Below are 15,348 nucleotides of genomic sequence, written 5' to 3'. Positions count from 1 at the left end.
TGCAATTCTCACAATGTCTGGTTCTGTAGTTATATGTTATTAATAAAACTCAAAGTAGACTCTAACAGCGACATAGAGCATCGTCAAAGGTGCAAGTGAATACTCGTTCTTGTAAAGATGACTTTTTTTTTATAGCTAAAGTAAGATTTCAACTCAAAATCTTTCATTATTTTTTATTTGCAGAAATTAGAACCCAGCACTCTAATCACTGCAAATCAAAAATTTGAAATATTCGATTTTAGCGTGCTTTTTTTTGTTGTTGTCAAATATGCGTATTTAGGTTGCTTTTTTTGTCGTTGTTGTTAAATGCAAAAACTGAAACTTGCGTTATAATTTCATTTATAAAACTATAAATAATATACTAATAAACGTTACTAGCTTTCTATTGATTACTTAGATTTTAAGTTACATTGTATCCAGGATATTAGATAAAATAAGATAAAAATTTGAGCTAACAAACACTTCAAAATTTCCAATTATTATAATATCGTTAGAGCATCTTTAAAGTACAATGTACAATATAACTTCTAATAAAACCTTTTAAACACGAAGAGAATATATATTATTTAGTTGTGAAAATATATTAAAATAAATTAAAAGATAAAAATAATATTATAAACAAATGTTTAAAAATTTTTTCTTTCAAATAACATTCTTCATTGTCTGCAAAAGTTACTTTTTATTTTTTTTCTTTTTCGTTTTATTTTTCTTTGTTTTTGAGTCAACAATCTGCTGGGAATTTTGTTTAATAGCATTCCTTGACAAATAGTCATCTTCAGCTCCACTATCATCGTCATCTAAATTTGAAATAAAACAAAAATAAATTTAAAAATACCAAGATAGCTGAGAAAAGCAATCTACTTCATCACTGCTACATTCTGAAGGATTCTTCTACACACCACTGTGCATCCTGGTCCCTGTGATTATAACTTAAAAAAAACTTAAAAGTAAAAAATGAATTTACCATCAAAAGTAGGAAGTTTTTCTGCAGAAGTAGGAAGTTTGATTCGTGTGTTAAATGTAGGTAGTTTTGTTTCTAGCGAAGAACGAAATTCTGCATCTTCCATTTCTTTCAAAAAACTTCCAATATCTTTGCCGCCTAATTCTTCAACAAGAGCAGTCAGCTTAGTTTCACATAATTCTAAAAAAATAAAATTAATTAATTCGCTTTAATTGAAGTCAAGAATTTATTTTCTTGGCTACATTTAAAGCGATTTCATCTTATAACTATTTAAAATAACAATAATAATAATTATAAAAATAATCTTAATAATAAAAATAACAGTAATAATAATAACAACAATTAATATAGCAAGATTAATAATAATAAGAGTAATAATTATAACTATAATATAATAATTAGTATATGTATATATATATATATATATATATATATATATATATATATATATATATATATATATATATATATATATATATATATATGTATATATATATACTAAAAACTATAAGATAAAGATGACAAAGGTATTTTAAGTTCTAGCCTTTTAAACTCATTCATAATGTACTCAAGACTCTTGTTCTATTGACAAATGCACTGATAGACAATACAATTCTTACCATACCTTTTTTTATGAAATGGTACATTAATCTTTCCATTAGAGTTTCCACAGCGTTTTTTAAATCATAAATATATATTAAGAACAACAAAAGAACTTTGAGGAACACAAAATAGATTTACTACTAGAAATTTAACAATTAATACATACAAATTGTTCTCAATCTGGAAGATAAGATCAAAACTAATTACTTTAAACACTACAGAACACATTCTAATTTGATACTATAATTTAAAAACCAAAATGATATTATCTCTAAAAACAAATATAATAACCAGTATCACAAGGTTTTCTGATTTTCATTAGTTACACTTTTCAATGGGTGGCAAGTAGAATGTTTTTGATCAAAAACCAAAATAAAATTTATTTAAACAGTTAAAAGAGTTCAGAAAAAAATACTATTTAAAAAATATTAGTTTTTCAAAAAACTTGCTAATGATAGAAAGAAGAGAGAATAGGTTTATAGTGCATATAAGTTCAGAGCCATTTTTAAATATTGTATTGTATTACACAAGTTAATTTTAAAAAAATAAGAAAAATATTTACAAATGAAATTAATAGTTTACAAAAAATAATATCTGAAAAATCATGCATAAAATCTATTAGAACATTTGTTGGAATGCTGTTTGTACCTAATGATTTTATCAACTTTAATTAAAATAATCAAAATAAAATTTCAAAAACCTTCAAAAATAAAAGTTGACAACGCCAATTTTTAAATATTTCATATTTAAGATTTTGATAGTTGTAATAATATAAATGAATATTGGATTTAAATTTATGAGCAATATTTGTAAAAAAAGCGTTTGCTTTGTAAGCAAGAAAGTTTGAGTTTATTCTCCATTAGATTCCTGGTAGTACAATGTTTAACTTATTTCTCTTTCCAGAATCCTTATTTATCAAGTCTTATTTATCAGGCTTGTTCATCAAGGCTTTATTTGTCAGGCTTATTTATCAAGTCTTATTTGTCAGGCTTGCTCATCAAGGCTTTATTCATCATGTTTGTTTATCAAGTCTTATTAGTCAGGGTTATTCATCAAGGTTCATGTTTTGGAGTAAAAGGGCTGAAAGAGGGTTGTAACAAAAATTAAAAAAGTGTAAAATAGAACAATAATAATAAAATAAGTAGGGTTATTAAAAAAATCAGGCACCCAAATTTGTAACTTTGTAACAAATTTGTAACTTGCTGATACACCCTTACTAATCAATTATCCTTAATAGATAAATTTAAACTTACATATTGAATATTGTTATCAAAAATTTTATTCAACAACAACAAAAAAAACATACTTAATGTATCCATGATAAAATTTTCTGAATCCAAAGGTGGAAGTTGACTTTTTGGTAGTAACTTGTCTGCAAGATGTGCAATACCTGATTTTACATCAGCTACAGACCTGCTGATTAACTGTTGAGCATTTTTAGCCTCCAACAACCTGTAATTTAGCATATATAAATATATACAATGCATTTCATAATATTACTGTCACTTTCGGTCATAATTTTATCAATAATGCAGAATATATATATTTACTTTTTTACAAAACAACTTTTAATTTGTATATTTTAAAATATTCCTATGGTATTAAACATTAAAATCTGTTTTAATGATAAAGAAATTCAAGTCAGTTACAGCTGTTTATAGGACTTTAAATTTTGAAAACTTTAAAATGATAAGAAACCATTGGTAAAAAACAGCTGGTGCCTTCACTTGCAAACATGTTCATGTAACAATTAAGTCTGACATAAACAAAAAATGTTTTGGTACTTTATTTAGACCAGAAATTGAAATGCTCCAATTTTTTTCCATCATTTATGGAAGAACATCAAGACTTCATCATGTAAACCACATAGAGCAGTTTTATATTGCAAAATAAAAGCATTATCTGCTAGCTTGTATGTTTAAAAGTTAACAATATAAGACTTTCAACAACTCATAAATAGAACCATATGCACAAATTGCTGTGTAATATTCTCAAGCTATGTGTTTAATTATAACTACTTCTAAAAGTTTAAACCCACCACACCCCTGGTTGTACTGCACTGAATTAGTTTCACTGTGCAACAGTCTTCTTTGTCACAGTTTGTATTTTGAAGTTATATAGTTGGGAGACGATGTAATAAGTCTAATCAGTATTGGCCAAATAGATCAGACCACCCAACATTTATATTGAAAAAACATTTTTTTACTGTATAGTGTATGTGTTTATTGCTAGAAAATGTTTTAATTAAAAAAAATCCACATACATGATCATAACAGAAAAAATAAATCACAGTATAAAACATGTTTTAGTATTTTGTATGAGCTTCTGAAACTTTTAAGAACAATTCCGGTTCTGATTAAAAACTTTTGTTTTCAATTTTACCCAATAATTTTCAATGGGGTTTAAACTACCCCATAATTTTCAATGGGTTGAATTGCCTTGCGTTGTTCTTCCAAGATTCCAAATTAAACTGTAGAATAGACAGTCTTACCTTGTTGTAAAACATGTGACCCAGAGCAACTGTGGACAGTGATTGCCCCCAAATCATAGTTGCTTGACATTGCTTATTAGAAAATAGTCTGTGTTGTTGATTGAAGCGAGAGCTTGGTGGCTGGCAAAAATTCACTTTATGAGCTGCAAACTGCTTAACTTTTACTTTGTCTGAGAGTATGACACTCTTGGGCATGCCATGATTAAATCACAGCATAATTTGGTGATTCTATAATTTGGTGATAACCTGAGCTGCGCTTTTGCAGTGATAGAAACTTTATGTATTTCGTCCTTCAAAATGTTCCATAAATTCTCAACTGGGTTCATATCTGGTGAATTTCCAGGGCAGTGAGTACAGAGAATTCATTGTCTCGGAACCTGCACTACCTTGTTGAAATGTATAGTTATTATCAGGGAACCAGTCTCTTATTTGAGGAACCAAACATTTTTACAACACCTTTATATACATTTTTTTGGTTCATTATTCCTTTGACAATCTGTAAAAACGCAGACAACTTGTTCCTTTTGCTATCATAATTTTCCTAATGTTTTCTATAGACACACAGACTTGAATTCCTCTCACTATCATTCAAGACAGCAATTGTTGACTTATCTGAGAAAACAACCTGAATTTAAAAATTCAAAAGCATCCAAGAAATCATAGCAAAAATATTACATTAATAGTCACAATCAACAACCTACTGATATTAGTCAGAAAACAAGTTGAAAATAAAAGAAATCAAGAAAAAATAAAAGAAATTGTGCCTGGCATGCTTCATTTTGTTAGTGAGACTTGGCACTTGAGTCTGTATGCCTCCAGTCCCTGCTCAAAAAAGCAATTATTAACTGTTTTATAGCTTGCATTAATGCCCTGACTTAAAAACTCTTTAGATATATTCTTATAAAAAACTTATTTAATACTGAGGGCCATTACTTTTATCATTCTCTCAAGTCTGGGGTAGTAATTCTTTGATGACCACAATTTCCAACTCTTCTAGTTTCAACTTTTCTACCTTAATCCAACTTCCTTTTCACTGCATTAACTGTTTGTGTTGAAATCTTCAATTTCTCAATTTCAATCTCCTTTTGTTTTAGGCCAAGATTCTTCAACAAATCAAAACATCAAAGATTTGTCCTTTTCTCTCAGGTCTTCTTTTCTTTTCTCCATCATTTCAAAATCGGTGCAAAAATGTCAAAGATTTTGCTGGAAAACTACTTTTTTATATAATCATAAGTAAAACTAAAAATTTATAGAGTCCAAGTACATCACAGAAGGTAAAAAGAAAATAAAACTTTTACAAAATTTTTTTACAATTTTTATGCTGCTTGCAATTCATGTATTTTTTATTAACAAATATTCATATATACCTGAAACTTTGCTATGTGACATAAAGCTATTATTACATGTTTGCGGACTGTCCAACCCAACAAAGCATACATTGATTTGTCAAAAATGTGTAGATAAAGAGATAAGTGAATAAACAATCATTTAAAAATAGAACAAATCTATATCCACATGACAATAGTTTTACCTAATAATGCAGCTTTATGTGTATATAAATATTTTTAAATAACAAAAAAAGACCTTGTATTAATTTGACCTGAGAATTGCGAATATCATTTATAACTGCAAATAAATTACTTTCTTGGTTAACAAAATATAAAGTTTTGTCTCAAAACCTGCTCTACTACCTTCTTATACCAATAAACTCATTTTAAATTTCAAAGAAAAACACGAAGATAAAAGAGAGTTCCAAAGCTGATGAACAAGGAAAGAAACTAGATGGATAAAAGTTTTTAGAGCATAAAAGAACAGATACAGTAAAAGAATGCAAATTTGAAGAAAAAAAAAATGAATAGTCAAGCAAGAATGAGTTTTGGTTGATGAAACTAGAGATGATAGGTTGTTTAAGAAAAGAGCAGGTTAGCTACATTTACAATACATTTTTGGACTTTGTCAAGAATAGAAAGGCATCTTTAAAAGAACCAACTTAAATATGATAACAGTATTCCATACAAGGAAAAACAGATTTATTCCTGTATGGTATCTGAGTAAAATAATGCATTATTTGTTAATATTTTTCGAAATGCAATTACAACTGATGAGATTTCTGATTGTACAAACATCTGGCTAATTTAATGACTTTTAATTTTGCTTTCTAAACAGATTTAATTACTTTTAAAATCAATGGTAAACCACAGAACACAATATTACATAGAGAGACTCATTACAGTTCACATACACATTTTACTTCAAAAAAGTTGTTAATTGGAAACGAAAAAGTCAATGATATGTTAATTTTACTTACTTAGCTTCACTAGCTTTTAATTCCTCTCGAAGTTCTTCTAGTATTTTCTCACCACTTGAATAAGAAAAATATTAAAAATATCAAAACTGCAAAACTGATATTTATAAAATATAATTTTTTTAATTATATTTTATAAATTTACAAAAACAAATATATAAAAAATAATGTAATTTATAAGTATGATATAATAATAGATATATTAGAGATGTAATATATGCGTAAAATACACAATATTAGATCTGTTTCACAAAGTTTTTAAAAAACAAGAAATTAGCATTTGTATATGAGGCTACAACAAACATACAAAAACAGCGAGGTCAAAAATCTTTTCCTGGTTAAATTGCTGATTGCTCATTAGACATGGTATAGAAAACTTACCTAGAAAAAGGTAAAATCTGATATAAAACCCTAACTTAACTGTGGGTAAAGTTGGGAGGAACTTGTAAACCTTGAATTGTAATCTTCCAGATGGTACCACAATAAATATATTAGGAAGGGTATCCAGCTGTAAAAAATTGCTTTAACTCTTCCATAATGTTATATTTAAGTAAAAAAATGGCATTATGGAAACCTGTCATACACATACTATCTATACATATATATATATATATATATATATATATATATATATATATATATATATATATATATATATATATATATATATATATATATATATATATATATATATATATAGATAGATAGGCCTTGTTGTGAGATTTCACTGCATAACGAAAACGCGTAACACATTTCAAAGTAACTCAACTCGGCAAATGTATTTTGTATTGTTAGAAGTTATATTGCGCCACTAGTGTATTTCCAAGTACCGCATTATAATTAAAGATATTTTATTAACGCATTAAAAATCATACAGACAGTTTTTTTTCTTCACTATAACAAAAGTTACAAATAAAATCTTAGTTCTTATTTGAAAAATCATTTTTTTCAAATATGAACTTTACGTTATTGAATTAACAATAAACAAAATACCTTATTAATAAAATATTTACATCAAAATAAAGCGTGCATTTTTTAAACTATTATGACAAAAAATAATTTATATATTTAAAAGGAATTTATTTATTTAATTCCTTAAGATAAAGCTTAAATCACTTTATTTTCTTTAATTAATTTTTATCAACAACAAAAAAATTATTAAACAAACTGTTTCTTTAACAAAAAATCTATTAGTTTACAATTGCAGTTAAATGCTTTTACTTATGACTTTATTTCTTCTGAATAAACGTCACATAAATAATATCAAAAGATAATTTAATTATTCTAAAAGATAAAAGTTTTTGCGTAAAGCAAAATTGCTGAATGCGTAGGCAAATTGCCTTTTCGCAAGCAAAATGCGAGCTGCGTAACGCTTTTTAACAAAGCCCTATATATATATTTAAAAAAAGTAGAGAGTTTAGGGAAAGAAAATAAGAAAAAGTTTGTAATTTAAAGCATTGTGAAAATAAGACTCTTAATACTTTACTTTGAGAGTTTTGCTTCACCAGAATATTTCATTTCTTCAAACTCTGCTTGAAGTCTTTCTTTTTCTTCTTTTAAATGAGCCAATACTTTTTCGTTGGCTAATTTTAGTGACTGAAGATGATTTTGTGTTTCACCTTGAGATAAAAACCGTTGCACAACCTCCTAAATGAAAATAAATTGAACATTAGTACCAGGACAACAAAGACGAGGAGAAATGATAGCAGCAAATGAAATTTGCATTTCCACCTTTATATCAGAAACACCTGTGGCATCCTTAATTTTTGCCATGGCCTCTTCATACGTTGTAATTTTTCGTTCTTGCTCTTCACTCGAATGTTTTGACTTTAAATCTAGAAACAAATTAGAAATTTCTTATTAAAATAAAATTACTTAAAAATTTTCTCTCACAAGTATGTGTATGAAGAATGTATGAAAACCATATGAAAATAATATTGGAAATAATTTAAAAAAAATATTACCACATTTTAATAAAATTTTTTACATATTAAAAAAAAGAAAAATACAAAAACATTACAAAAATTTAAATATAGAATGTAGATAATCAATAACATAATGATCACCTTGGTTAAGATCATCCTGTTGCAATGTTCTTTGTAACTAAAAGAAAAATCTTAAACTTATGTAGTGTAGGTTACTTAGTTTCCTAATTATTATATCAGTTAGTTTATAGATTTATTTCTTACAAGTATATCATCAGATTTCTTAAACGCATATCATCAAATTTAGTTTTTACATACCATGATACTTGGTTTCTTGCTATAGTATCATTACATTATGAACTTACCCGCTTCTCCACCTTTTCAGCATAATCTTTTTTTTCTTCAGCTTGTCTTTTATATTCTGCTAGTTGCAACTCCCTATCTTTTTTTGCTTCTGTTACAGTTTGTTCAAACTTTGCTAATTCTGATCGTGCTGTATCTCTAGCAATTTGAGCATCATTGTAAACAATATATAGCTCCTTTAGTTCATCATTTTGTTCTTTTATAGTTTGTTCTAATGAATCTAGAGAGTTAGGCCAAGTTCTACTTTCCTAAAAGAAAATATATAACAATAATAGAATCCTCAAATTTTTTGATTTTTGTTACATTATATATTGTTTTTTTAAATATTCTTTATGTGTGACCATATTTGCTGTATAACTTAAAAATAGGCCTTTACTCCTTAAAAAATTATTCAATTAAATTGGCCTAATTTTTTGTTCACGCTGTGATCTATCATTTGGAATACACATGCTCACAAAATGATTCATGTTGTGATCTTGTTTGCAAATACCCTGAAGCAAACAAGTCATCGACAGTATTATTTTCAAAGATGGTTGTTTGAAAATCATTCTCAAGCTATATTTTTAACTACAAATACTGCTTTACATAATGATTAAAAGTACTTTTTTCAAACTCCACCAATAGCACCACACTAAACTTTTCTCTATGCAGTAGTCTTTTTCAAAAAGGTTCAATTTTTGGAGTTGCAGGTATTTTCAAATTGACATTTAAAAATCTAATACTCACTTCTGTAGTCCTTTTAAAGAAAAAGAGTTGTTAAGAGCTGTTTTTTATCTCAAATGAATACGATATAACAGGTTATGAAATAGTTTGTATATATATGTATATATATATATATATATATATATATATATATATATATATATATTATATATATATATATATATACATATATAAATATATATATATATATATACATATATAAATATATATATATATATAAATACATATATATATATATATATATATATATATACATATATATATATATACATATATATATATATACATATATATATATATACATATATATATATATATATATATATATATATATATATATATAAATATATATATATATATATATATATATATATATATATATATATATATATACATATACATATATATATATATATATATATATATATATATATATATATATATATATATATATATATATATATATATATATACTCTTGCTTGGGCATTTTTAATTTTTCTATTGTCAGGTCAGTTTTATGTTTTTTATAAGAAAAAAATAAATTTAAAAAAATTAAATCAATTGACACATTAGTGCATCTAAAAAAATATCTTCACTTTATCATTTATCTTTATGCATGTGTAGGAGATGTTTAAAATTTGGTAGCCATTTTTAATATTTTATAATGTAAAAAACATGGATTTCTTAACATGGAATTGTATTAAACGTTTTTTAGATTTTTTTTAGTCTTTAATTCTCTGAGTAAACATTACTGATTAAATAAGTTTGTTAGTAAGTGATTTTACTATTATCTCAATTATTAGTTGGTATGTTACTAAAAAGAAAAAAGGCTTTTTTTACTGTTATGACTGCGACTATTAAAACAAATTTAGTTTTTTTATACAACCTAAATTTAATTTTTTTAATTAGAAAATATTTAGCAAAAGCATTTTAGTTGAAATGAATATATATGTAAAAAAAAAATTATAAATCCTTGTCTGGAAAAAGTAAAATGCAATTTCGTTTTTGTCACGACCACAATGTAACAGATGTTTAAATGTGTCAATGTAATTAGTGTAAATAATTGCATTATATGTAAACTATTAATGTGTTGCATCAAAAGAAATGCTGTGGGTGCTTCATATATTATAGTATATACAACGTTTATAATGTTTATTATACCCTCGTGGGTATTTGTAAATGTATATATATTGAGTAAAGATATTTACAAAGACGGCAAGAAAAAACAAATATTGACTTATTATTACAACGTATTTTGGCAATGAGCATCTTGATAAAGTTTGCAGATTTGGTGTCGCACTACGATGGTTTGGGTGAATTTTCAGAATCGATACAGAAATTGGAACTGGTAGCAAAACTTCAAAAAGTTGACAAGCTGCATGTTGTGCTCCCCTTATTTCTTTCTGGCAGGGCATTTGCCGTTGATTGAATCACCAGGTGATTGACCTTGTCCAGCACTGGTATGAAAAGTGTGCGAACTCAAAAAATATGTAAAGGAAGCCACCCGCTTTTGTGAAGCAGCTTCCCACAAAATTAAAAACTGCTAACTCTCTGCGTATATGTCAATGGAAGAAAAATTGAAGCATTGTTGGATACTGGATGCTCCAAATCAATTTTAAGTCGTGATATTGTAAACATAAAAAAATGTAAAATACAAAAGGAAAAGGTTATCATGAGGAATGAGAAGTCAATTGAAGTAAAACACCAGATTGTTGTTGTTCTATAAATGATACCACCATCGGTTTGGAATGCCTGGTTGCCAACATTGTTCCCGAATATTAAATGCTACTAGGTATGGACGCAATACGACTGCTTGGAGGTGTCCAAGTTGGGAGAGATGGCAAAACCATAAATTTCAATGTAGAACAACTAACTATTGGCGCTACTACAGTCTTTCAAGAAAAAATGAATGAAGTATCCTAGCCTACTATTCAAAAGTTGATTGATAAAGACATCGTAGCAGAATTCAAAAATGGCATTAGGAGCGTGTCTTGGAAAGGGCTGATGGAACCACCAACTTTAACAAACAAAATTCCAAACTATCTAAAGATGTTAAAAATGAGTACGCAATGAAAATAAGTGAATGGATAGCACAGAAATGGCTGAAACTATTTGAAAGGAGATGTAATGGCATCATTCTGTTGATGACTGTAATTCAACGAAACAAATTAAAAGTACGTCTGGTGATGGACTGCCGTGAGCTGAATCGATTTGTATCCATTCATACTGCAAATAGCGATGTTTGTATGTCAGTACCAAACTTCACAGCTGGAGAAAGTTGGGAGAAAATCTTGAGATAATCAATTTAAAGAAAGTGTACTTGCAGATTCATGTTGACGAAGCATTATGGAAATATCAAGTTGTAGAATATGAAGAGCAGCGTTACTGTCTAACAAGATTGGGTTTTGGTTAAAATGTGGCGCCCAGAATAATGACTAAAACCTTAAGAAAAGTATTGTTATTAGACGAAGTTGTTGAGTCTGGGACGGATTTATTCATTGATGACATCATTGTCAATAATAACATAGTGTTGTCATTGTCAATAATAACATAGTTGCAGAGTTCAAAAACTCCTGAAAAAATATGGCCTGGATTCTAAGTTGCTGGTTGTGTGCTTAGATTGCAAGTGTACAAATAATGTAACCAAGTCCATTGGAAACATGACAACATATCCAAAGTTCTTGAAGAAAATGACATGTCAGCAAATCTTTTCTTGGTACAGACAGCTTACCGGACATTTTCCAATAGCAAATTGGTTGTGCCCTTCGTGTAGCTATCTGAAAAGGGTTTCAAGTAGTTGTGGATGGGATTCTTTGGTGAATGAATGTGTTGTCAAATTAGTAAGCAGTTTAAATGAAAGACTTACAAAGGAAGATCCCGTTTATGAGTCATGGAACGTCAAAAACACTTCTGAAGTAACAGTGTGGTGCAATACAAACAGCTCAGCTGTTGGCATAGTTCTGGAAGTGGCTGGGGAAATAGTAGAAGACTGTTCATGGCTGAGGAAACAAGATGATACAGCTCACGTTAATCCTGCAGAGTTAGAAGCCATGATAAATGGAATTAATCTAGCAACAAACTGGGGATTTATATGTATTACCATAAAGTGTGATTCGGCTACTGTTGTCAACTGGTTGAACTCCTTAATTATTGGTGACAAACCCATTCGAGTACATGGTCTTAGAGAATCACTTGTCTGTCACCAGTTGCTGCTAATTGAAAACCTTGTGAAGTAGTGCGGTATAAAGATAAAACGATTTCACATCAGGCGGTACGACAGCAAATGTCATACTGCCTGATGTGAAATTGTTTCATAATCTTCATCCGTTTGGAGTCAATCGAACCCTTTATCTGATGAAACATCAGATAAAGGTTCAGATTCTGCGCCAATTAGATGGTTAGAAAGAAATCTTGAAGTTGGAAAGAGCTGACACCGCTTAGCTATTGACATAACCCACTATAAATAAGAGATTTATTTATCTATCATTGACTATGGCAAAAGGAGCAAGTTTGTAATTTGGAGAAAGCTACTGAACAAAAAAGAAACAACAGTGTGTTTTCATTTAGAAAAAATGGAAGCAAGACTGTTGTTCAAAAACAAGACAACAGCAAGACTTTTTGCTTAAAACTTGTTGGTGAATTATGCGCAGAATGGGAGTGTCCATTGAAAGTTATCATCGCACAATCAAGCGTATGGCAGCCAGAAGTGGCAAAGATCTGTTAAAGATGGTATATTGGTATAACGTGGCTCTCAGTAAAAATGACGAAGAAACATTGCTCCCCTACAAAGCTATATTTTCCTGAGAGGAAACCACACACAATTCTGCCAAAACTAACAAGGAAGTTCTCCACAACTATACACATGGATAAGCAGTATTTGTAAAACCACCTGACTCAAAATGTACAAGCGAATGGAATAGAGGAAGAGTCTTAGATGCAGTACAAGGAGTTTTGGTAGAAATCAATGGATTGCCAAGACACATGTTGGATGCCCGTCCTGATACAATTGTAGCTGACTTGTGTACTAGAGAATCGGAGGAGCCCATCACAGATAACTTGAATTTCAGAAGATCGACGCGAGTGCGGAAGTTTCCAAATAAGTATGCAGACTTTGTGATCTAGAGATCAAGGGGTGTTGTAATTAGTGTAAATAATTGCATTATATATAAACTATTATTGTGTTGCGCCAGAAGAAACATTGAGAGTGCGTCATATATTATAGTATATATAACATTTATAATGTTTATTATACCCTCGGGGGTATTTGCAAATGTATATATATATTGAGTAAAGGTATTCACGAAGACAGAAAGAAAAAACAAATATTGACTTATTATTACATCGATGTTTAAATACATTGTTTAGATTTTCAAATACGGAAAGGAAGAAGATTTAATTCAAAAAACTTTAATTAAAACATGTGTTATAAAGAGTAATTTAAATAATTGCTATTTAAACAATTGATATAACTGTGTGTTTAAAGGTTATGAACAAACTTCAAATATAACTTATTTGACATATTCTACATAAAAATACAGGAAACATATAAATATTAAAACAATGCCCAAATTGCACAAACAAATTTTTAAAGATTATAGAGAAAAAAAGAAAATTGAATTAGAAGAAATAAAAAAAGAACGAAGTAATATTCGTCGCCAACAACCAATGCCAGAGCAATAATTGAAAAAAAAGGAGCTTGCTAAATTACAACGGCGTAAATAAAGAGATCTTCAAAAACCTCAAGGTATCATTGATAGTCCTTGTTCTTCTTCTAGCCAAATGGACGAAGTTATCTATCATTCAAGTTTGAATGATAGATGACTTCGTGCTGAAAAGCTGATTATGTCATTAAACAGTTATGTTATTAAACATAGAAATGAACATCTCTTTACCAGATATATTAAAGATAAAAAAACACATCCGTTTATCTTCTAGTGTATTCAATCATGTACTAGAGTTTTACAACCGCAAAGAAATATCTCCATGGACTCAAGGTATAAAAGAATTTATAAAAATTGATGGTAAAAAATTTCAAAAACGTTACTTGTTACTTAAATTAAGAGAATGCTATGCCCTGTACACAGAAGAATTTGGTAGCAAAATAAAATTTTCCAAATTTTGTGCACTTCAAAAGTGCACAAAATTTGCTCAAGCTCAAATACTCACATGTTCAGAGACACCTATTGAATCCTGCTGTTGTCTAATTCACGAAAATTTTATTAATACATGCAACACTTTATTCTCAAACCTTAATTTTGAACCTTATAACACAAACTGGGTAAACAAATGAATTCTTTGCAGTCCTCTCACTCCAGATTGCTTCTTACTATCATGTAGTTTTTTTGCTAATTGTCTTAATAACCGAATGCTACCACCATCCAAAGAGCAAAACGAAGAATGCATTGAAGTCAGTTACATAATTTGGTACAAAGACAAGGTTACAAATCATCTACATCAAGGATTGATCAAACAGTCTTTGTATGCAACATATACAGAGTTTTTAAAAATGCTTCCTCAATTTTGGATTCACCATTTAATTAAATGTCACCAAGTGTCTGTTTATTGCCACCAAATAGATAATATTATGGATGGTGAATTATTAATACACTTTGATTTTAGCCAAAACTATTGCCGTATTCATCAAGAGCAAGCTCAAAGTGCTTTTGGAGACAATCTCAAATAACAATCTTCACTGTTGCTGTTTATGGTAAAGATTTTAAAAATATGGTTGGTTATTTAAAATATAAAAATGATCACAGAAAAACATGTGTCAGTGTTTTTCTTAAATTAACTTTAAAAGTATTTTTATTAAACAGTTCAATTTTTATATCTTTTATTTTTATCTTTGAGGGATGCATAACATTTGTAAAATATTTTTTAAAGGCTACACAACCAATTCAATTATACACAAAGTAATGTTTTGGAGTGATGGTCCATCTTCTCAATTTAAAAACTGCTTTATGGTAAAATTCCTAA

The 15,348-nt window shown here is 28.3% G+C and overlaps 1 protein-coding gene across 1 annotated transcript in view; it reads right to left on the bottom strand.

The window, feature by feature from the left end:
- Positions 1-565: 565 nt before the first annotated feature.
- The window catches only part of LOC100199274 (outer dynein arm-docking complex subunit 3), a 27,259-nt gene continuing 12,476 nt past the window's right edge, over positions 566-15,348 (bottom strand). Inside the window, exons 6-13 of the mRNA XM_065791535.1 lie at positions 8,651-8,896; positions 8,427-8,463; positions 8,092-8,195; positions 7,847-8,007; positions 6,364-6,417; positions 2,871-3,016; positions 965-1,141; positions 566-797 (exon numbers count right to left, since the gene is read on the bottom strand). Coding sequence (XP_065647607.1) covers positions 673-797; positions 965-1,141; positions 2,871-3,016; positions 6,364-6,417; positions 7,847-8,007; positions 8,092-8,195; positions 8,427-8,463; positions 8,651-8,896 — 1,050 coding nt within the window. The 3' untranslated portion in view covers positions 566-672. The remainder of the gene's footprint in view (positions 798-964; positions 1,142-2,870; positions 3,017-6,363; positions 6,418-7,846; positions 8,008-8,091; positions 8,196-8,426; positions 8,464-8,650; positions 8,897-15,348) is intronic.

Source organism: Hydra vulgaris, chromosome 02 (genome assembly GCF_038396675.1).
Source record: "Hydra vulgaris chromosome 02, alternate assembly HydraT2T_AEP".
Classification (NCBI taxonomy): Eukaryota; Metazoa; Cnidaria; class Hydrozoa; order Anthoathecata; family Hydridae; genus Hydra; species Hydra vulgaris.
Note: the sequence above shows the minus strand (reverse complement) of the source record. Positions and strands in the feature narration are given on the sequence as shown.